This window comes from Enoplosus armatus, chromosome 11, assembly GCF_043641665.1.
Source record: "Enoplosus armatus isolate fEnoArm2 chromosome 11, fEnoArm2.hap1, whole genome shotgun sequence".
NCBI lineage: Eukaryota > Metazoa > Chordata > Actinopteri > Centrarchiformes > Enoplosidae > Enoplosus > Enoplosus armatus.
The window spans coordinates 13,516,313-13,538,666 of NC_092190.1; the positions used below are offsets into that span (position 1 = coordinate 13,516,313).

At 40.7% G+C, this 22,354-nt stretch overlaps 1 protein-coding gene across 2 annotated transcripts; it reads left to right on the forward strand.

The window, feature by feature from the left end:
* The first annotated feature begins 388 nt into the window (after window positions 1-388).
* Window positions 389-22,354, forward strand: cobll1b (cordon-bleu WH2 repeat protein-like 1b). 2 transcript variants are annotated; one of them, XM_070914658.1, is made up of 14 exons: window positions 389-429; window positions 662-742; window positions 13,344-13,532; window positions 14,837-15,041; window positions 15,146-15,371; window positions 15,512-15,556; window positions 15,657-15,751; window positions 15,918-16,154; window positions 16,247-16,376; window positions 18,258-18,480; window positions 18,569-18,657; window positions 18,775-20,210; window positions 21,570-21,713; window positions 21,805-22,354. In XM_070914658.1, exons 1-13 carry the CDS (start codon window positions 389-391, stop codon window positions 21,675-21,677), a joined length of 3,105 nt encoding a protein of 1,034 aa, XP_070770759.1. In that variant the 3' UTR covers window positions 21,678-21,713; window positions 21,805-22,354. The 2 variants fall into 2 exon arrangements, with proteins under 2 accessions (XP_070770759.1, XP_070770760.1); XM_070914659.1 differs by lacking the exons at window positions 389-429; window positions 662-742 and adding an exon at window positions 6,824-6,925.

Below are 22,354 nucleotides of genomic sequence, written 5' to 3' on the forward strand. Positions count from 1 at the left end.
GTTTTTCGTGGCATGGTTGTTGCTTTGTGTGTTCTTGCTCATCATATAAACGTGGACATGATACCGTTATGCCACACGCTTCAGCAGGATCCTGGAGGGAAGGGAAACTGGATCTGAGAGACGCCCCGCTTTTTACAGCTCAATGTTGCGATGCAGTGTCTTGGATGTATAGAGAAAAGTTGGCAGAGCTGTCCACGAAGTCAGGGGCAGAGTGATTTCGATATGGCTGACTGTGTAGTTTAAAAGGAGGAGAGACTTATCTTCCCACACTGGAATGGTTTGCGTAAAAGGCGCAAAACACGGAACTTCACAGCGGAATTATGGATCATTTATCCAAACAAAGCCTGTTTGTGGCAGTGTACAACTAACGTTACCTTTCTGAGGACTGATGGAAGTTGACAACTACGTCGAAAACCAACTACATTCATGGTAAGACGTGATCAGTAAATACTTTTAATCGTTAGCCCTATTTCCAGTAAAAAGAAGGGGAAAAAAACGTTCATATGACTGAAAAACTGATGACCTCATGTGGGATTCGCCCATATTTCAGTATTTGCCCGTTTGCATCACTTGAAAGCAGCAGGTTAGAGTAGCCTTTACAACATTTGGTATGTGAACTCTTACTAAAAATGAATTGTGCTTTTTGTTTGTGTTTGACTAGTCCGAGGGATTTTGTTAAACCAATGAGTTTAGTCATGGATGATCATGGATCCCAGCCCCATCCACGGAGCTCTGGTCTGAGGTATGTAGCAAACTGTCAGTTGGATTACCAGCTGTCCTATCTGTCTGTGTTATATAGAGACGCCTTTTTACTGAAAAATTAAGAAATATTAATTATCATTTACTGTTAACTGAGCCAATAAACCCAATGTCCTGTCCATTATTGTTTGGAAAATAAAAGTATAAAACAGATAAAGTACAAAGGCCTGGAAATGCAAGTCTTTGCTTTTTTTTCCATTGTGCACAAATAATGCCATTAAACTCAAGTTCTTCCACCTTTGACTGGCAGACTGTGCAGTGCAGTTGGTAGCAGGTTACCAGCTGTTTGTTGCCCAAACTGTTTAAAGTATGAATATAATGCCAACTTTTGTAAAATAATGCATCTGCATGACCAGCTTTCAAACGTTCCTTTCACTCAGTGCATCTCTGTGAAGTCACTGTTGTTGCAGACGTTTCAACCTTTGAACTCTCCTCATTTCCTGCCCTCAAAAGTTTTACTGAGAAATTGCCTTGACCATGTGTAGAGGTCATGGGAAGTATTTTGCTAGGCAAAACATTCTGCCTCTTCTCCCTGTGATGAGCCTTACGGTTGTTCGTCTTGTGGAAATCATGCGTTCACTGGGCTTGAAACTGATATTCTATAAAATACTGATTCGTCATGTCCAATAGTCAAAGCAAATCACATTGTAAAAGTGCTGTGTATATGACTTGATGGAATTTCTCATCAGTTTTGGTTCAGGGACTTTGAGGTGATGTCAGCTGCTTGTATTCCAGAGGTTGGAATCATTAAAAAGGGGGAGTGAGTTTCCAGAGCTTTTGTACAGAGTCACTACTCACTCCTTTGGCATCCAGAGGAGATCTGCCGAGTTTTTTTTTTTTTAGATTTAAATTAGAGGTGAGATGGAGAGTTTAAACATATGATAGTTTCCAGTATTCCATGATAGTTTCCAGTCCTGCCCTGCATACTGTAATTCCCCATTTGTAAAAAAAAAATAGCATTCAGGCACATCATATACACTCTCTTGGTGTGACTTGTATTCATATTTCATAAATATTGTGTAATCTGGGAGCACAGCCACACTCCCTGGCAGTGGAGAGCAGCAGACTACCTAAATCTCTCTGTGGTTTGACTATTATTTGGAAAAGTAAACCACACTCCTTCATAAGCTGCTCAGGGCGTGTGGGGGGGAGGGGGGCACGCATGTTCTCTGTCTTATTTGTGGCTTCTTGTATTTCTGGAGCCAATAAACCGCTGCTCCCTGCTTTTTCAAATGCAGTCATATGTGATCATGTGACCCCTAAAGCTACGCCACATTAGTTATCAAAATACTGACCCTGTCAGAATCGCTGGGCTGGCTGTTCTCCAAGCAGAGATGCTGCTAGCACACACAACACAGACACAAGATCTATTAACAACAATAGAATTATAACTGGTGCATTTTTTTTTCTTCTCAATTGTACATCTTTAAAAGGCATATTCACCTATTCCTACACAGTGCACCGCTTGGAGCTGGCCCTGCTAACTGGACACACCTTAAACCATGAGCTCACATGGCTGGCTTTCCTCAGGGCAGAATGAGGAATTAGTTAAGGTATTGTGAATCCCCACAGCTGTTTCCCGACATGCAGGCAGTCCAAGGGCACAGCTGCTCACATGAGTCTACAGATGAAAATTGTGGCAAGCGTGAGTGGCGAAACTTAAACACGTGAAGCAAGTGGGCATGTTGAGTTGAAACACGGTGGCAGTCACTTGTTTTTGCAGTGATTAACGTTTCACAACAACTAGATGTGTGATCAACATCTAGGCTTCTAGTCTGTCGAAACCAAGGACACTAAAGCATAACACAGCCTTTTCTCCTCAAAATGATTCTCACAGACAACAAGGCTTTCTTCATTCAGGAAAATATATAATTTGGTCTACAACATGCTGCCCACAGGAGACCCACTCAGATCTTCTGTGCTCGAGAATCAAGATAAAGGGTGTCATTCAAAGATATCCACCCACTAGATGTAATAAAGCAAGAGGGAAAATCAGCAATCTTCTCCTGGCAATGAGCTGGTGTGTCTTTGCTTTACTGGGACGTTTTATCTCATGGATGCTTTCTGCCTCACAGGGCTGAAACAGACAAAATGGCTAACATCCAGGGAACGGGGAATAATGGCTTGTCTTTGTTACCACACTGAAGCCAACGCATTGACCGTAAATACCAGTGAATACCTCTCACTGGACAGCTATGAACATTATGAAACAAAGTTTGTTGGTTATTATAGCAAACTTTTCTTTTTATCGCTAAAGTAGACACGATTATGTATTTATATGATATTGATGTTGTGCACAGCAGCATAAATTAAATAGATTTGCTGCACAGATCCTGCCTGGACTCTGGCTAAACAGACTGGAAGTCTTGGCCCCTCTTTGTTTCTGCTATGCACTCTTCCAGGGCATAACAGTTGGATGCCTCCCACTCTCGGCCTGGGTAACATTCAGAATGACCTAACGTGAATTAGTCCTTTGTGTGCTCTCAATATGAACTTTTACTTATCTCCAATAGCATTCAAACATTTTGTGTGACAAAGGGACAAATTGCCATGATTTGCGTGACCTTCATTATCCGTGTTTGTCTTGCCTAGATGAGATATTCACAGAAAAGGCCAAGCCAGCCCTGACGTTGGCATTGGTTGAGTTTACAACTGGTCTTTCACAAGCTGTATAGCAATTATTCAACCAATGACAAATCATAAATCCAACCTTAAACCAATATTGGCAGGTGTAAAATGGAAAATGCAAAATTGCACACCTTGTTCTCTAGATGGCACCATCACTGTGCATATGTTCAGAATGTTGGATCCACCCAGATGTTTGTGCATATGGGTATGGAGGCACTAGTTAATGAACTGAATTACCGAACCTTATCATCTCCTAACTGTAGCAAGCTCGTGAACCACGGCATGACATAAACAAACATCAGCCAGCTGTTTCAATGAGGATATCCACACTAACAGTGAGCATTAGTAAGTAAAGCAAGCAGAGCTACTGTGTATTAAAGATTCTGTCACTTTGTTTCTGTTCCAGCTGTTTTTCATTATATACCATGTCTCTGAGGATTTTTCTTGAAATTGCAATTGAATTTCAGAATTTCGTTCATACTTTGTAGAGGAACAGAAGCACATGAAATATTTCACAAGTTAATGTTATGAATAGGGAACTCAGTTTCAAAGACAAAGTTGAAGGAAAGGTACACAAGCTCCTCCTCTGACCGTGACATTGAAAGATCAGGATAGTTGTGTTGTTCTTGCCTGAAAGGGTGTAACCCTGGTGACATCAGGATGAAATGAAGTCTTCTTTTTTGGGGTGTTGAGGGTTTTGCAACACTGAATATTATGTTTACACAATTAGCTATGAAGTAAGACACTGAATGTGCCTGTTTTAGTGCAGAATTACTGTGCGCATATACACTTTTTAGAAACCTCAGTTCATGTGATCAGCAAAAGAGGGAAAGCATGCTGGTGGAGCCTTTTGAAAGATGCCCCACTGTAGACAATGCTGCATTGTTTCAGATGAAAGGACATAGTGTGATAGTTATAATTATGACTCAAGGGGAAGCTTTCTTTCTCACCAACTTTATTTCATCTAAATGTTGGTCTCGCTTGGAAAAAACACACACACTTTAGGTCAAGTCACCAGAGGTTAGAGTGATAATTATCTTTTCTGTGCATGCTATTCAAGCTGTGTAGGGCTGTTGTGTGTATCTGGAAATGAACAACTTATTCTAAGTTCACCTTCTTGACAGGCTTATTCAATTCAAAGAAATGTATTTGTACATTAACAGAGACCGAACCATTGGTTTGTTTCAGTGTAATGTTTAGAGTAAAATGTTTGAGCTGCTCTGAGATAAGATGAGGGTAATGTACCATAGCAGACCCCAGTTCACAGACTAGAATGACGTCAGCTGTATTGTATAGGGAACTGAGAGATCACCCCGTATAATCTCATTACCTGATTGCCTGGCAGACCTGCTAGCTCACTCTGGCTCTGCTGTACTGTAGTATTAGTACAATATATAGTGCAAGAGTGAGCACCACGGGGAGCAATAATGCTGAGTGAAAATGAGGCGGATCATGACAAACGGGTATTACAGACTGCATTGAAAAGCTAATAATGTCATAAGGTTGGTCCATAAATATTTATCAGAATTGTACATTGTGGTGTTAAGGATGCGAGAGTTTGAGTTTGACCAGGCCTGTGCTGCAAAACGCTGTGGGAAAAAGTTTTTGTTTTGCCTGCAAAAATAAACGATGCACATAGGAAGTGGGAAGTTCTCATAGGGTCCCTGTGCTCTTTTTCTCCCTAATCTCGTTCCATATCCCACACTGCTTATGAAGTAATGGCTTTTCCAGACCCCCTTTAAAAATCTTGTGTTTACTGTGAGTGACCTCTCACCAAATTACCAGCTGTGGCTCTGGCCCTGTGTTTTGTCCTTCCTCAGGGATCCCCCCCCCCCACCCCCCACCCCCTTCTGTGCAACTCTTTAACTCCACCCCCTCCGGCCTGCTCCTACACACTAACATCTCCATTCACCACTTAACTTCCTTATCGTCTGATGGTATTTGATGGTGGTGTTTGTAGAGTAGGCCGCACATTCTTAAGTGAAAGTGCAGGGCTGACTGATAAAGGACTGGCAATGAGCACTTACTTCATAATGGAAAGTCAAATGTATTGCCTCCGTACCGGGCGGTGTACAGTTTGCAAAACAAAGCCGCAGCTTTTACATTGCATCAAGCACATCAAGCATCAAATCTGCAGGAAACAACATTCGTACTGTTGGTTATAGGGTTCAGGAAAATAAGTAAAACTCTATTGATTAAATCTAATGCTGTGTAATGTCGGGAAGTCACAATAACCTACTAATGTTGCTGTTGCTAGAAGCTCCCTGCTTTTGGTTGCATATTCTATTGTAAACCTTTTGTGTAGATCAGAGAAAGGTGAGGAAGCAGAGCTAAAGCACTCTCTCCAGTGAATAATGTGCAAAGCGTGTATCCATACCTATAAAAAGTAAACAGATAAATACATATGCAGCTAAAAATAAGTGTTATGTTACATGTCATTCCTCAAGACTGAATACTTTTTAATTTGAATTGTGAAGTGTTGATTAAGTGAACAGTGACAACAACGGAAAACCTACCAAAGGCAGTGCTTTCTGTGGCCGGATCTGTTAAGTGCAAGGTGCTGACAGCCTCCTTTGACAGCTTTGTACTATCAGTTTTACCTGCCTGCTTTCATGAATATGTTTATTGACTTTAGAATATTGTATTAGTCACAGCTTTTCACATTTATGTTTTTAAATTAAACCATGTTGTCTGAAATTCTGTGTAAGCATTTAAGAATTGTACCTTGGGAGTTTTATGTCTGCAGTCTTGAAGGGAAGAAAGTGAGGAAAGAAATAATGAAATCATCACAACACAAATGTGAGGCTCCTCAGTGTTTACGTGGAGGAAGTGCTTACTGTTAGGAAATATATGTTACCTTTTGTTTGTCAAGAATCACTATCGTTGGCGTGACGCTCAACCCACAAGTCCTCTCACATGATTTTGGAGTGAGTCAGTGCAGCAGAAGTAAGGTGTGGTTTTGAAAAGTTGGCAGTGTTTTTTAGTAACGAAACACAAACACAGGAGAAGTACCTGATTAAATTAGGGAGTGGGGAGGATTCCAAGTTTTTAACCCAATGAGAAGACAATAAATGAGATAGGAGTCCCTCTGACTCCCTTTGTTGTTTTACTCTGATACTCTGAGGCTCATTCATGATTGAAACACATCATGATAATTCAGCATATTTAATCCAGTCTAAATTCCTGAGCTACCAGGGGGGCACACGCTGCAGTGTGGCTCAGTGCACTGTTGCTCCACTGGCCCCACCCACAGGTTCATGTCTGCACAGGGAGGCAAAGCTGCTTACCTTTCTGCTCATGACCGAGGGGGGAGTGCTACTACACACTGTGCCGCCGGAGCTTTCAGAGACGCAGCGAGGGGGCCGACAGGATTTAGGTAGAGGGGGCAGATTGTCTGATGTCACAGCTTGGGCGTGGCATTAAGGTGGACCTTTACTATTACTAAGCTATGCTGATAGAGTTTAGTCTGTCTGACTACTCATAGGAGATGCACAGCAGAATGGAAATTATTTGAGCGGAGACAACCTTAGGCAAAGAGGTAAGAGCGTGGAAAGAAATGTTGGCAAACTGAGAGGAAAAGCAGGTCTGTCACACCTGCTCTCCAAATTTCTGGTTCTTTCTTCTTGTAAAGCCTATTGTGTTATCTTTACAGCACAGTGGTGCTCTCACTGACTTCCCCTAAAAGTGTTTGAGAGAGGACCTTGAAATGTTTTGGAGTACTAAATGTTTTTACACAGACTGTTAACTACCTCTGTGTTTTGACTTGAAGTGGAGGGTGTGTTGGACTTGCAACACCGTGGCATGTTTGAGCCTGTACATTTGACTGTGCAGCCAGCTAGTAAGCTGCTGCTAGCAGAGTTATGGGAGTGTTTTAAGTCATTGGAGCATTCAATTGTTGCTGTTGTTTCTTAAAATAATTGGGTGTTGTCTGAGCAGAAGGAACCTCTTTGAAAATGTGTTAGTTTCTATGTACATGAACCCACAAGTCCCCAAAGGCCCCATCCTGCTACCCAGCAGCTGCTAACGTACTACAGTAGGCAATTTAATGCTTCACCTTCTCAGACTTTCAAAGGAAAGTTAAATTTCTACCAGTTCTTTGGGCTGCTTTCTTCTCTGGGCTGCTTCCCCCTGTTCATTGTTACATTTGATCCAGCATTTGCCTGAAGGGATTTTAATTGATTGGGTGGAAAGAATACATAGAAGTGACTGAAATGTTTCTGGTAAAAGTCATGCCAGCTGGAACAAGTGTAGTGGAATGTAGGGAATTTGGATATCCCTTTATTCAGCTGCTTGATTCCTGCAGATATTATGATTATTTTTTCATTTTTGATTACTTATGACAAAAGGACAGATATGCATTTCCACCACTCTTCAGACTCTCTCTCTGGCCCTGTCTCTCTCTGTCATTCTGTCTTTTTCACGCATCATCACAAAAGTATTTGAAGTATTTTTACACGTGAAGCAGCATCTGGATATTATACTGGCCTTTCGTTATCCTCTATTCTAGCTCTTTTTTCCCCCACTGTCTCAAGTTATCCTGCATATTTTCCTCAGGTGTGAGGCAGAACACCAGACATCTGTCGTTCACACATATTCACATCACAAATGAGTTGGTGGCTGCAGTTAAACCAAGACACAACACAACAACGCGTAGCATGCAGTATTTATTCATCACAGTACAGCATATTTGTTTCAGAGTCCATTTGTTTACACTACTGAAGTTCACAAGATTATCGTATGATGAAACAAACAGTGCAATGACAGCAGGCCTGTTATTTCCTGGTAGTCTGTGATCCTGTCTGACAAGCGTGTCCTCTGGTATTGAATGGGCTTGTTTGTGAGTGTCAGACCTCCCAGGGAAACCCTGTGAATGAGGCATCAGCACAGTCAAGCTTCAACACGTCTCCTCTCATTCAGCAACACATCCTGGGCCTCTGGAAAAAAAACACAGGCCTGGATGGCAAAAACAAACCAGCCTGTGTGTCCGTGTCTGTCACCTGCTCGAGGTGTCTTGATAAAAATCACTGATGACACAGCTGTATAAACTGGGATGACCCTGAACCTGAGGCATGGCTATTGTGTCCTTTTTCCATACTCGTTTATTAATTGATTCTATTCGGGGCATTCACAGTCAGATATCACATTCTGTTTTTTCCATTAAAATCACAAGAGCTGTATCCATTTAATAAATCTACTTGCATGGCCCAGTTTTGGAGCATTTATAAAATGTGTGGAAAAAGAAAAAGTTTAGACGCAATGCTAAAGGAATATAATCCCATTGCCAAATAAACAGCCAGAGCCATGAACCAGGACTTTGTACCCAGTAGAGACCACATTGTGAATGTCTGTTTTAGCTAGCCAGTCTGTTGACACACTGTATGTGCAGGGAATTCATGGTGTCCATGGTCATATTTGGTGGTTCCACACCAACAGTGTGTAATCGGTATATTATTATTCATCTAACACTGTAACACACCCTTCTACACTGTCCAGTAGGGGTTGAGAAGTTTTCAACACATTAATGTTATTCACATCTAAGGTACCACTGCTGGTCCCTAGAGGTGGCAGTGGTACAGTTACATCCCATTTGACTTTTGGCTTCAAGGTGGAATTACCATCTGCTCTGGGGAGCATTTGTGTACTTTGCAAATGTTATGGAAATAAGCCTGTTACATTATGCACCTCCATGTGTGAAGTGAACATTTTGTTGTGTGGCAATATCATACTATTTTGGGAACAATGAATATTGAATATCAACAGTAAATGTCATGCCAGTTCTGCCACGAGTGAGTTTTCTGGAGGAAGTGAAAGTTGATGATGTTGCTTAAAGCGACACTCAGATTGAACGTGAAGATTTGAGATGGCAAGATTGCGTACAAAGGAGAGACACAAACAGCTAAACAACAGCAAATAAAGCAATGATGTTCATCACACACACACAAATAAAGCAAAGTTCATGTGTGACCTAAATGAAAAGAGATCCTCTTGGGAGCATGACCATGTTTAGTAAGTTTTATGGTGATTTTGTTTTAAGCTCAGCCACCAGCAAACTATAACTGCAAGACTTTGGTCTGCATTGATTTGACTAGATAAAATGCAAACAATTAGATCAAAATGGCTTAGAGACATTTGGATTTTAAACTTATCATTATTATAACATTGAAATACAAGCATCATATCACTGGCTCCAAAATGTCAACAGAGCTGTAGGAGTAATTGTTGTTGATTGGAAAATCCTGGTGTCTTTTAACTAAAGGGAATTGGAGACCTACAGTCTATAAATAAATAAATGAATAAAAATAAGGGGCTAAATCCAGAATTTTGCAATATGTGCCACAAGGTTAAATGTAGATGTATCAATAGTGCAACAGGGTCATGAGTGTGCAGCCCTCTCCTTCTTCCCTGTCTACCTTCTGTCAGCCTGCACCTCACTGGAACAGGTTTTGTTAGGTTTATTCAGTGGAAATGGTGACGGACAGATAGAGGCATCATACTCATCAACACAATTTTCGTTACTCAAATTTCATCCACTTGAAGACAGATTAACTCAAAACAAGCTGACAGTCACAGACAGCCATGAAAACGGATATATCAAGAGAAACTGACCTCATATTGTTGTTATGGCTTACGTGTCAGCATACAGCAGCCTTCTTGAGGAGTTTTTTTGCCACATGACAAATGTTAAGTGTACTGTTCTAACTCTAGTTGGTCCCCAGCAGCTCCCAAGAAAAATGTCTTACAGTTGCTTGCTAGATATCTGTCTGTCTTCACCAGCTGGTTGCTCACTTTGTCTGCTTCGGCAGGGGGTTTATTTTGTCGTGTTCGCTGAAAACGGCTGCGTGCTGCCTCCAGAAACCATGTTGATGAGAGTGGTAAGACCGAAGCATACTGTAAATTTGTGGGCTGTAAAACTCATGTGAGCTAAAAGTGGCTACAAAGCTCAGTAGACCTCTGCTAGGTGATAATTCTCTGTATCTTGGCCAGGATCTGGTTGGCAGTTAACCTCTATTCTAAATTAGGGAAGTGATATTAAACTACAAGTAACCATAACAACAATACTTCTGCTCAATGCTATATTACCAGTTACCTCTCACCAACTCTCAATAGTGAAACAGACCCATAAGAGTGCCAGAAGGATCAGACCTCACTCCTTGGGACCCCAGGTTAGTGAGTCAATGGAAAGAGCGAAGAGTCTTATTCTTAACAAGGTTCAGAAATATTCCCAAACTTCATCAAAATGCTGTTTAATAATGGTATAAAATGGGGAAATTTCATACCTTTTAATGTGATTAAATGACAAAATAACTTTGTACTTTGATATCTAATATTAACTCCGAGGGACACTCTGAAGAACACATTTCTCCATGTTTGCACATTTAAATAAAGCAGTCATACAAAAGATTGCCAGTTTAATTGAATATATAGTGTGGCCTCCTAAAACTGTTACATTTGTGAGTTACAGTATGTTACGGTCTTTTTCTTGACATAGTTGATGGCTTTTGATCGGAAGGTGCTACAGATGTTACCCAGAAAAAGCTTACACATTATCTAAGTCTTTATAGCGTTTCTTAAGAAGTTTTACTGGTGCAATCCGAATGAGTAAAAATCCAGTTTGAAACTAAGAACAAAACACGAAACACAAACTAATGGATTATGTATTTGGATTTAGGAATAGCTGACACAACCCAATCCAGGGATCCTTAGGAGAGAGCTCTGCAGTTGGACCCTCTTGCTTGGTTTACTTGCCATTTTTCCTTTCAGTTTATTTTTTTTTTCAAGCTTGTTACAGTCTGTCACAGACACGCCAGAACAGAATCAACAAAAATAAACAGTTCACAAGTCACGGTGGTATATTATTTGGGTTTACTCATTATTGTCTGTACTAGATCGTGTGGTTTTATTGTATAGACTGCTGGTGCGATTGGCCTAAAGATGAACAGATAAACAAGTGTGTTTCTGTTGTGTCCCACTGCTTACTGCTTGTTTGTTTTTCCTGTTGCTGCCTCAGCTCTTCTGGCAATTTCTCAAATTATTGTGTATCCTCTGTACTTCCTGTAGTCTGGCTAACTTTTGATCAGATAAAACAGTAGACACATGTATGTATTGCAAAGCCAGCCATGTAGTTGCTTGAGGAATAACAGACAATAATGGATGACTGATGTCTGAAATAACCAAATACATCCTGAGACTTGGAGGTCTCAGCTAGCGGGAGCTAATTTAGCAATAGCATGCTAAAATATTAACTGCCTGAGTCTGTGGGTGCAACTCACTTTTGAGTTTCGAGGTTTGTGTGAGCTTTTCCTTCCAAACTTGTAGTCCTCATTGGTATCCCAGTACCATCACTCAAGACATAGATTTTTCACAGCAGCTTCTACTGTAGAACTGTAGGAAATAGATCATGTCTAAACTGGCAAAGTTGCCCTGTAAGACCAGAAAAAGTCACCATTAAAGTTGTTTCCTATCATGGTAGTATATAGTAACAGTAGTATTGGCAGTACAGCATATTTCCTGTGTGACTGAGACAAGAATGTCCATGATAATGGCTTGTTTCTGGACTTTATATGACATATAGGATGGCAAATACTGCATATTGACTTTATGATTTGTATATCAACAGACTATAGTAACTCTGTCAGTCAAAATACAAGTAACTCCATGTGTCTTAGTGTGTGTGTTTTCATATATGTCATAGTGTTGAAGGACAGCTGCCCCCATAGCAAGACTAATAATCCTTTGCTAGACGTGCCTCAGTGGAGCCTGTGACCTTGCATTGCTCGGATTCCTCTGTTTGAATAAGCAGTGCCCCCACGTGAGACTTTACAGGCTATAATTCAAGGCGTTGGGTCTGCAAAAAGCCTGTTTTTATCAATGCGCTGACTCAATGATGTTAAGTTATTTATTCCTTGGCCTTGATGGCATCGCAGTACAATGGTATGGCCTTTGCTGACTTGATGTGATCTTGGGTTTGCTTTGGTTTGTTATCATAACATCTGCAGCTTTTTCCTTTCAAGCGAACGTTAACACCAAACAAGATGTGTTACAGCTAGTCTCAAAACCGTATAATTATGACCCTGTTCAGATCAGTGTTTTTTTGTTTACTGACAGCAGGTTTTTATTGTCCACCACCTCTCAGGAGCATTACGAGAAGGGTGTAATTATCTTGAATACAATGCGTCACATATTTCCTGTTTGTGTCCAACAGATGGCCAGCTGACATCTTGAGGTGAATGAAATAAGTGGTACATGAAATAAGTGGTACATGGCTTGTGATTCTTTTTGTGTGGCATACCTGGTCTCCCATGACTGCTTATGCTCTCTCCCACACTGTATTGACACAGTTTCCAGGAATGTCAAGCTAAGACAAACACTCAAAAATGCACCTCAAAACCGAAATGTGTTTGTCATAGTTAGTCACACTGAAAAAAGCACACCAAGTCATGTTCACTAATACATGGGGCATTGTCTCTATACTAAAAAGAACATGCACTACGCTATAAAACCGTTTTTTTTTTTACCACAACTTACATTATAAAACACAGTGTCTGCAGTTACAAAAACTGTGGTCTCTGTCTTGCGTCTTATTATCAGTCTCTCTCACATGTCTGTCCATTCACAGCCATTTCTTCAGGCTCAATGAGTAAATCTGTCCACTTGGTTGTCTTGTGACTTGTTTGCAAAGTGGCCTTGAGCTCTTTCATGTAATAGCCTCACTGCTTTCTAAAACCTAAGGAAGAAAGGATTCCTTTCATGCTGTCTGGTGCACTTTGAGTTTCAATCAGATTATTGTCTGAGATAGCAGAACCAATTTTGATGACATCTTTTTAAAAATACACACACATGCACAGAAGTGGAAAACCATTCCCAGTTTGTCCGGCTGTGTCAAAGCAATAGTCAGACTTTTTTGCAAATGCTGATGCAACTCTGAGAATAATTTACACGTTCTTGTCCAACTACAGGGTGTCGACCAAAAGTAAAGCACCATCCCCGCCAGGACTAAAGAGGCTGGACTCTCCAGGTTTCTCCCAGTGGTACCCAGGAAAACCTCATTTAACCATGGACCAGAAGGAGAACCTTATTGATAAAGACCTCTCTCTGGTTGTGGTTCTGCCTGGTGGAGAAGAAAAGATGACCATAGTCCATGGAAGGTACAGTTTGACCGCTGTATCTAAATCAGTATCTCTCAATCAGTTTGTCAGTTTGACCAAGAACACCATTTGTTCATGCTGAACATTTCAATATTATATTTAAACACTGCGTCATGAGACTCAGATAAAGTTCAGTTCCAGTTCGATTGAGTCAGATAGGTGGAGTAGCTGAATGTGTGTGCTTAATATTTGCAGTAGGAGCAGAATTGATTGCATTTCTTCAGTTTGTTCTCCTATTAAATGACGTGAGTAAGTATTGCATGCTACAGTGCAAAAAAGACACATGCACATCTTAAGCTAGGTCTGCACCACCTAATCAGATCAACATGTGTCAACATACCTGTATGTCAAAGTTTTTTAGAACAAGGTTGGTGTGTCCTTCTGTGAGTCTACGCAGACTTAGACAGCTCAGACTTTCCATCAGCAGAGTTTACTTAAGATATGATTATCTTTCCCACAATGCACACAGTTTACAAACATTTTTTTCCTGGGTGTCTTTTGCACCTTGGCCTCTTGAGAAATTGCTGAGAGCAATCCATTATGAAAGGATTTAAGCACTGAATTCTTTACCTTCTTTTCTCCATCTAAACCTGTTCCAAGTGCCTGCACAGCAGAGTTAACGCTTTATTTTCAGGATAAAGTTTAAGGCATTATGTTTAAACTGTATTATCAGTGTCAGGAAAGCTTTATGCGGCTACTCTTGCTACTGTAACTTAATGTAAATGTGCTCTTTATTTTTTCCACACATTCTGCACAGCTTGTTTAAATTTAAACATTTAATTTAAATCAGTGAGTGTACCAAGTTATGAAATCTGCTGTCTTAAAAAAAACAAAAAAACAATTTGACTATCAACAGCAAATTAATCTAAAACTTTTTTCATAATCAATTAATCGTTTAAGTAATTTTTTTAAAAACAAAAATGCCAAACACTCTGTGGACTCTGGCAAACTGGGATGGACATGTTTCACAGTTTCTTGTGGTGTTTTGTAGACGTATTATAGATTGATCTATTAATTGAGAAAATAATCAGCAAAATAATCAATAATGAAAAGTAGTAGCTGCAGCCCTAAAAACAATCATCCAATTATCCTCAAATCAAAGCATAGAATGAATTGATAAACGAGGCAATTTTCATGCCCATTTTTTAATGAGACATCAGATGTCAAATCATATGTATTTTTCTTTCATTTCAAAATTGCTTTGTTCCGAATGTTCTATTTTGCATTGTGTAACTGGCACTTAACCAGATTTCATCATGTCTCCCCTTTATGCCAAACAAATAATTTTGTTTTTGTTCTTTCAGCAAACCCCTAATGGATCTATTAGTGATGCTTTGTGCAAAGTATCACCTGAACCCGTCGAGCCACACCTTAGAACTGGTCACCGCCAACAGGAAGAACACCAAACTCAAGCCCAATGCTCTCATAGGAACTTTGGATGTAGAGAAGATCTTACTTAAACCTAAAGGGGAGGATAAAAATAAAAAGACAGGTCCTCAGATGCCTGAGGTACATCAAACACATCACAGCATGCTGGCACATACAGTAAACACCACTATATGCTATTATAATTAACAGATTTTTCTCAAAGTGGCACATTTTGTGTTCTCCAGGCAACAGTTCGGATGGTGATAAACTACAAGAAGACCCAGAAAACTATTCTACGAGTCAATCCTCGAGTCCCCCTGGCTGAACACTTACCAGCCATCTGTGAGAAGTGTGAATTTGACATAGAGAGTACAGTTTTGTTGAGAGATGTCCAATCACTGGCCCCTTTGGACTTGTCCAGCTCTCTTAATGATTATGCAATAAGGGAGGTTTATGCAAGAGACACTAAAGGTAAGTACGGGTGTATTAAAAAAAATCAAACCAATGCTTCATGTGGCAGGAGATTTTGCAGATTTGATCATATTAACCAACATATCGTCTTGTATATACCACTTGTTTTGTGCTGAATCTCATGCTTTTTGACTCTGCAGGACAACCTGCTTCTCCTGTGTGTCCAGCCTCACCAGCTCATGCAGGTATTTCAGTTTGTAAACTGCATGATTGATATCAACAGAACTGTCATGACTACTTGTTATCTTAAAACTGTGTTTTTTGTTTCTTGTTTGTTTTTTTCAGGAACAGTCATGCCGGGAAAAGATAAAAATCAGAAAGAGGAAGAAAACAAAGGCCTCTTCAGCAAGTTTAGAAAAAGCAAGAAAAAATCTGACCAGGTATTTTGTATTTACTGAATATGCAAAGATTGAGCTGTATCAGAAAGGAGCTTTAAATGTGCAGTGGGAGGTTTGTTTACTTTGGTTTGCCATTGGTTGACGTGCACAATGTTGTTTGGGAACAGGCCTCTTATCATGTTCTGATTGGATGTTTGCTCTTTTAAAGGCAACGACAGCCAGTGCCCCAGCTTCTCCTGTGCTTGTGAGCAAGCCTCGACCCCTCAGCATGGCCTTGCCTAGCTCAAATTCGTCTCCGCTCAGCTCCCCTACGATACCTGCCGATGTGCCAAAGAAGAGACGTGCACCCGCACCCCCAATCCTCGTGTCTCAGAGCTGCCCCTCAGACCTCAGCATTCGGCGGAGACTCAACTCTGAACCTAATGCACAACTGGACAGTGACCAGGTGAGTGGACTGAAGCTCTGACAGTGACAGTGAATGACAATATGATTTCTAATTGATTGTATAACTTCATTAAATCTTCTTATGTACCATAGGTTGCTGGTTTGAGTCGTGGGTCATCAGCAGAGTCTTCACTGAAGAGAACCAAACGCAAAGCTCCTCCACCCCCAACATCCCCTAGTGCTGTGGTCCAAGAAACAGTTCCTCCAGATGAAAGTTTGCAAGGTTTGTTTTTGTATATATTTGTGAATTTTCTTGATCACTCAGAGGGGCTGCTAGGACCCTTTTTTTTAAATAAAGTATTGCCTGTTGTGTGATGTTTTGTCATGTGTACTTTGGCCTCAAAAGACAAAGACAGGTCATTTCAAACCTTGCAGCCCAAGTCTACAATTTTTATTTTATTTGACTCTTGTGCCTCCTAGTGGTCGTTTTTGAGCAGTGGCTCATTTTAAACACTTTACAGCCCTGTTAGGAGACATGATCATGGGAACTGCATGGTGGTCGGAGCATGGAAAATTATTCATCTAAACAGGTTTTATGTTTGACTCTGCAGATTCTGCTTCATTTGTGAATTTGTGCTGCACTGGTTCTGCTAGCATGTTCTTTAAACTGCCTTTTTCATTCATTTACAATTCTAGCGCTTGGGCTTCATCTGCCTGTTTTTCCGGTCTCTGTGTGCTCTCTACCACTTTTATTTACATATGTTGACTTACTTGAGACAAGCTTTTTTTTTTTGCATAGACTCACTTTTATCTAATTAGAAATTAAGTCTTGATGATTCAGATATCTCTGAAATGTCTAATATTGAGGAAACTTACTGTTTGCTACATTCCAAATTATTGTAGGTTCTGAATTCCCCGGTATTTTTTCTGGGTTGATTATAATTAACTTGCTTTGACATACTTTCCTGTGATTGTGTAGAAACAGCTGACCCTCACTGTATTGTCCTGTGAGGGAAACTCCTCCCGTCCTGTATACAAAGCAATTTAAAGCAAAAACAAAGCCTATCTTTCCAAAATAATTAACTGAGGTCTAATAAACAAACACAGGCAATTTATTTTGGCTGAAGTGATAAAGATGAGAGAAATATTAGGACATACAGCCTTAGATAAAGTTGGATTGTATCCTGTTTTTTTCTTTAAAGCATATTTTCTCACTTTCCATTGACGGCATGTAGCCATGCATCTAGTTGTGGTTTTATTGGCTGAGGTTTTGACATCTCTGCCGCCACCCTGATACGTTGGAGGTGAGGATGAATGTTTCAACTGCTTTGAGCACCACAGACAAATTTCACTTCACTCCATTAAGTGTATTTTCTTTAGACATAAAACTAGTGTCCTGTATATCTCACAGACACCCAATGAACATAGCACTTTTCCTTCTTGTCTAATCTCCGTTAAATTACTGTCTAAATGCATCTGTCTCTCGTTCTTTTACAAACTTTTACATTGTTGTTGCGTCAAAAAAATCTCACAACTTTTTTGTTACCCATAGTTCACTAGCAGCATATCTCCCAGGCCTCATTAATAGAAACTGTGTTCACAGACTTTTTACGAATGCTTTCTACATGTATAAGCCGCCATTTCCGTCCTCCCATTGCTCCTAATTTTTCAAACACTAAGTTCACAGAGAAAGTTCCCTTTTTTTGCTATTTCCCCAACAGCCCAGTGCTGCTCGGCAGATATAGAGATCAGAGGCTGAGAACAGTGAGAAGCTGCAGTTTTGTTTAAGTAGCCTTGAAATTCCTTTTGCTCTCTGTGATGCACTTCCTTGAAGTGCTAAATTAGGAACTAGACAAGGGAGACGGAGATGTAAAAGATGAAGTGGAATTCATTCATCAGAACATTATTAATGTGTGTACCTAATGAGCACAGACATGGATATAGAAAGATGCTTGGTTTCTCATGCATGGGAAAACACAATAACTAAAATAAATAATCATATCATTGCCAAAAGTAATTTTAACATTTTTAAAAATATTTTTACAGCTAACACATGTGATGTTGGATCCACTGATCACCTAGCAACATTTGGCTTATAATGCCATTTTCGGTACGGTAAATGTCAGTGATTTTTACATGACCTCTTTATGCTGTTGTTTTACAGGGGGTGCAGCTGCTAACACACTGGAGGAGATTATGGAGCAAGAGGAGACCACTGCCTCTTTAATGTCTGCAACTGCTAGTGATACCCAGGGAGAGGACAGCATCCTCAACATGTCTGCTGGGGTTTCATTGCATTCCCTGTCCCCAGATACTGAGAAACTGAGCACAATGTCCTGTGAGGGCAATGGGGAAGATCAGTCTCGTGATCTGTCCTCAGATGGCAAGTACGAACTCTAGTATGACTTCTCAAACCTGAGCCACGTTTCTCTGTTAGTGTTAGCAGTACTTTTAATTCCCTCTCTTTTTTTACAGTCAGCTGCAGAGCACAGTGAATGATTCTGCAACTCTGAGTGATGTGAAGACAGCTGACAGCACAGACTCATCTGAAGTGGCAGATACTAGTGGGTTTGCACTTGGATTATAGTGGTATTATACTAATGTATTTCTTGAACTTTGCTATACTAAGCCAAGAAAGTCAGCACACCTGTCTCACGTGACAAATTGTCTTTTCTGTACAGATGGTGGTCCGCGTCAAGTTGAAAATGTAAGCCAGCAGCCCATCTGTGAAGTGTCTATACCTGAAAGTGTCGAAGGTGATTGCAGTACTGTATCCAGCAGCCTCCCTCCGCCTGTAATGCAGGATGGAGACGCGCAGGCCTCTGTTCAGGCAAACACTGAAACCCTCCGGGAGCAGACTGACAGGCTGGAGAGCCCGGTGGCTGCCGGCGCATCATGCCCCGCTGGAGAGGATGCTCAAGTGCAAACAGATTTCACACTGCTGCCTTTGCCTCCACAACAACACATGGACAAAGTTCCTTCCTCAGCTAATGCGCCTGCCTTCGAATCAGCAGGGAAGACAGATATGGCCACTTTGACGGAGGAACTGGACCCACCTGACCTCACACATGCCTTTTCCCACACCTCAGAGACCTCATCATGCCAAGACTCAACACCAAGTGCCCCTGCCGCAACAAAGGCACCGTCTATTTATGCCACAAACTCTGAGCCAAAGCCCAAGCCTTCCAACGAGCTGACAAGAGACTACATCCCCAAGGTGGGAATGACTACGTATACTATCGTGCCTCAGAAATCTCTGGAGAAACTTAGATATTTTGAAGTTGCACTGACACTGGAGACGCCTGCAGCTCCAGAGGAGGGACTTGATATTGGTTCTATACAGTTGGAGGAAAGCACAACACCGAGTGGACAGACGGAGGTCTCAAAGGAAGAAAGTGAGCTACACTCTACTATACCCAGGGAAGACTTACTGACTAGCACTACTACTACCCAAGGCACTGTTAATGGAAGTATACCTGAATCCATTCATTCCTCATCACCAACAAGTTTACCTAAAGCAGACGACAAGATCTCATCCTCGGCTGATGGGGCGTCTCAAGCAGGTTCACCGGCGGAGGTCAAGGAAATGAAAATTCCACCCGCAACTAAACCTAAGCCTGGCTCTTTCCGCTTGGCACAGCACAAAAAAACACCTGGGTATTATGTAACTTCAGCCGCAGAAAAGAATCTCAGTGCCAGTCCTGGCTCTGGCCAGAGGGAGGCTCAAGGAGCAGCAGAGAGAGCAAAGTTACCGCCCCCTCCTCTCCCACCTCCTGTGCAGTGTCAAGAGGAGACGACAGGGGCCACTAATGTCGAGCTGAGCCCTAAAGGGGATGACAAGAATGTAGCCATCATGCGAATGACTAGGCAAAGTAGTTTGTCATCTAAAGAGCCAAGCTCAGGGTTAAGCTTGGAAAAACTAAGGAGCTTTGCTGCCCCAAGGCCCTATTCTCCTGCAACCCCATCCCGCTTCGCCCAGGCAGTGTCCTCTGCTGTGAGAAGAAGCCAGTCCTTGTCCCATGGGCCAAATTCGCCTCCCTCGCCTGTTTCACCACCCATCTCCCCAATTAAAAGTCCCTCATCACTCATAGAGTCGAAAGGATTATCGAAGCTCAAGGTGAGTTCTGATAGCAAAGCATACTTACATTTAAATATCTAAATAAAGATGAAAGCAGTAAAGGACTATTTTGTATCGCTGGTCATAGCTTTTTTTACACTTTAACTCGTACACTGATGTGTTAATGCTCGAGCAGAAGAGCACTCTGCACTACTGATCAAAGCACGTTTTTGGTTTTCCCTTAAAAGAGTTGTATAGAAGTGGACAAGAGTGTGACTTAACCCACTACTGCTTTAGTTTGTTTGAAATAAAAACCACTTTTACAACTGCTGTGGTGCCTCTTTTTGGTGCTTTGTCAGCCATTTACACTGTGACCAGTGGTGAACATTATAAAATCTTGATAAGTAGCAGAATACTTTGTAATAGTTCCTGCGACCCGTTGACTTGAAGCAGCCCTGGGTTTGATATAAACTAACTGCTGTATTCCCAAATCCTTTTAAAGGCGATCGCAGTGGGCTTTCAATTTTAATCAGTTTGAATTTTTATTCTGTTTAGTTCATTTGAAATTAAGGATCAAGAGGGTTTATAGACAATTTCAAGAGAAACAGGATGAGAGGTGGCAGCTGAGACAAAGAGGGAATGAGGGGCACAATCCTCTAACAATTAATTATTTCTGCAGTGTATTCCACACAGAATAGACGTAGAGTGATGACGGCTGTATACCCCATAATTCACTGCTATCTGAGCTTTAGTGGTGGTCAAGAACTTGTAGCTGTGACTGTAGACTAAATTTTAATGCAGAAAGAAATATAGAATTAGATTTTCTAGTATGACTTCTTAAATTATGGCAAACCTGTGACCGTGTCTGTAATGAAGCAGTATTTTATTCCAGACAGAAAAGTATACCTTATACAGCAGTTGGACTTTGTGAGGTTTTCACGATTTTGTGGGTTTAGAGAAAAGCTTTTATTAGTTACCATACTCAGATATTTCTGACCTGATCCTGAATATCTGGACAGACTTAAGATACTGAATACAGGATTTCAGGACTAACTCTTGTGCATGCAGATCACCATAAAACCAAAGTAAATTCTGATTTTATACATTGATTGATGTGTGCATTTTCTGTACTCCAAAGCTACAAAATATCTTCTCTCAACCCTTCTCACTCTCTGAATACTTTTTCATAATTTTTCATAATAGTCCACATAGTCCAAACAAATGAAGAGAATTGTTGAGTCGAGATACAATGCAGTCCCATGCTTTATTCCTTCACTACTGGGAGCATTACAGGGCACTGGGGGCTTTTTTTGTATTAAATTTTGTAGGGACAATCCTTCATTTTCAGTCTCTTCATGTTGTCTGGCACAGTAAGTCTTCAGTGATTGCAAACATTGTGTCTCTTTGTTAACATCACAGGAAAATACAGAGGTGGATGGCAATAAAGGCTCCTCCTTGCAGGGAGTAGAGGGTGAACCACCAGCTTTTAGTGGGATTGTTCAAATGGACGGAGAGAGCAGTCCATAGCAGTGCCTTCATTCTTCTGACAATATATCACCTACTGTAAGCAAAATCCAACACATTTTAATATGATGTAATTTAAATGTGTCTAAAATACATACATGAACCATTGTATTCTTTGTTTTTCTTCCAGGAGGAGCTTATCCTGTCGACTTTGAGTTCTCTAGAACCACGACACAGACGCAGAAACTGTCTTCTGTTTTACCTCTTTTGGTAGTCTCCAACAGTGTACATAAAATGATGTATTTTGATCATTAATAATTGCTGTATTTTGGTTTATTTTCTCATATGTCTTTAAGTAATATCCCTGGCTGACCTGCATATTTTAATGCTTCTCTTTTATTTTGTGTGATGACTATCTTGCATTTAATGCATTACTGTTGTGAGTGAATAAGGACGTTTAAATGAGAACAATTCTATAAATTATTAGACTGACTTCCACAGTTGTAATATTATCGGGTTTATTCAGAAAATGTCTAATAATAAATGTAAACAATACTGGACGTGTAGGACAGACCAGGTCTGACCTATGGTACTGAAATGCTCCTAAGATTATACATTAAATCCATATTTAAGTATTACAGAGTTTTGATTAAGCTATATGCAGAAATACACTGATGTGCACAGTACACCTGTTGTTCTTGTCAAGCAGTGTTGTGATGAATAAAGCTTTTATCATTCCA

What these genes read in the sequence shown, in the direction of transcription:
- cobll1b (XM_070914658.1), top strand. Translation starts at nt 389, where the DNA reads ATGGAAGTTGACAACTACGTCGAAAACCAACTACATTCATG. An exon ending in TTATGCAAGAGACACTAAAG is followed by an intron (nt 15,372 to 15,511) that starts GTAAGTACGGGT and finishes TTGACTCTGCAG; the next exon opens with GACAACCTGCTTCTCCTGTG. An exon ending in CACAACTGGACAGTGACCAG is followed by an intron (nt 16,155 to 16,246) that starts GTGAGTGGACTG and finishes TATGTACCATAG; the next exon opens with GTTGCTGGTTTGAGTCGTGG.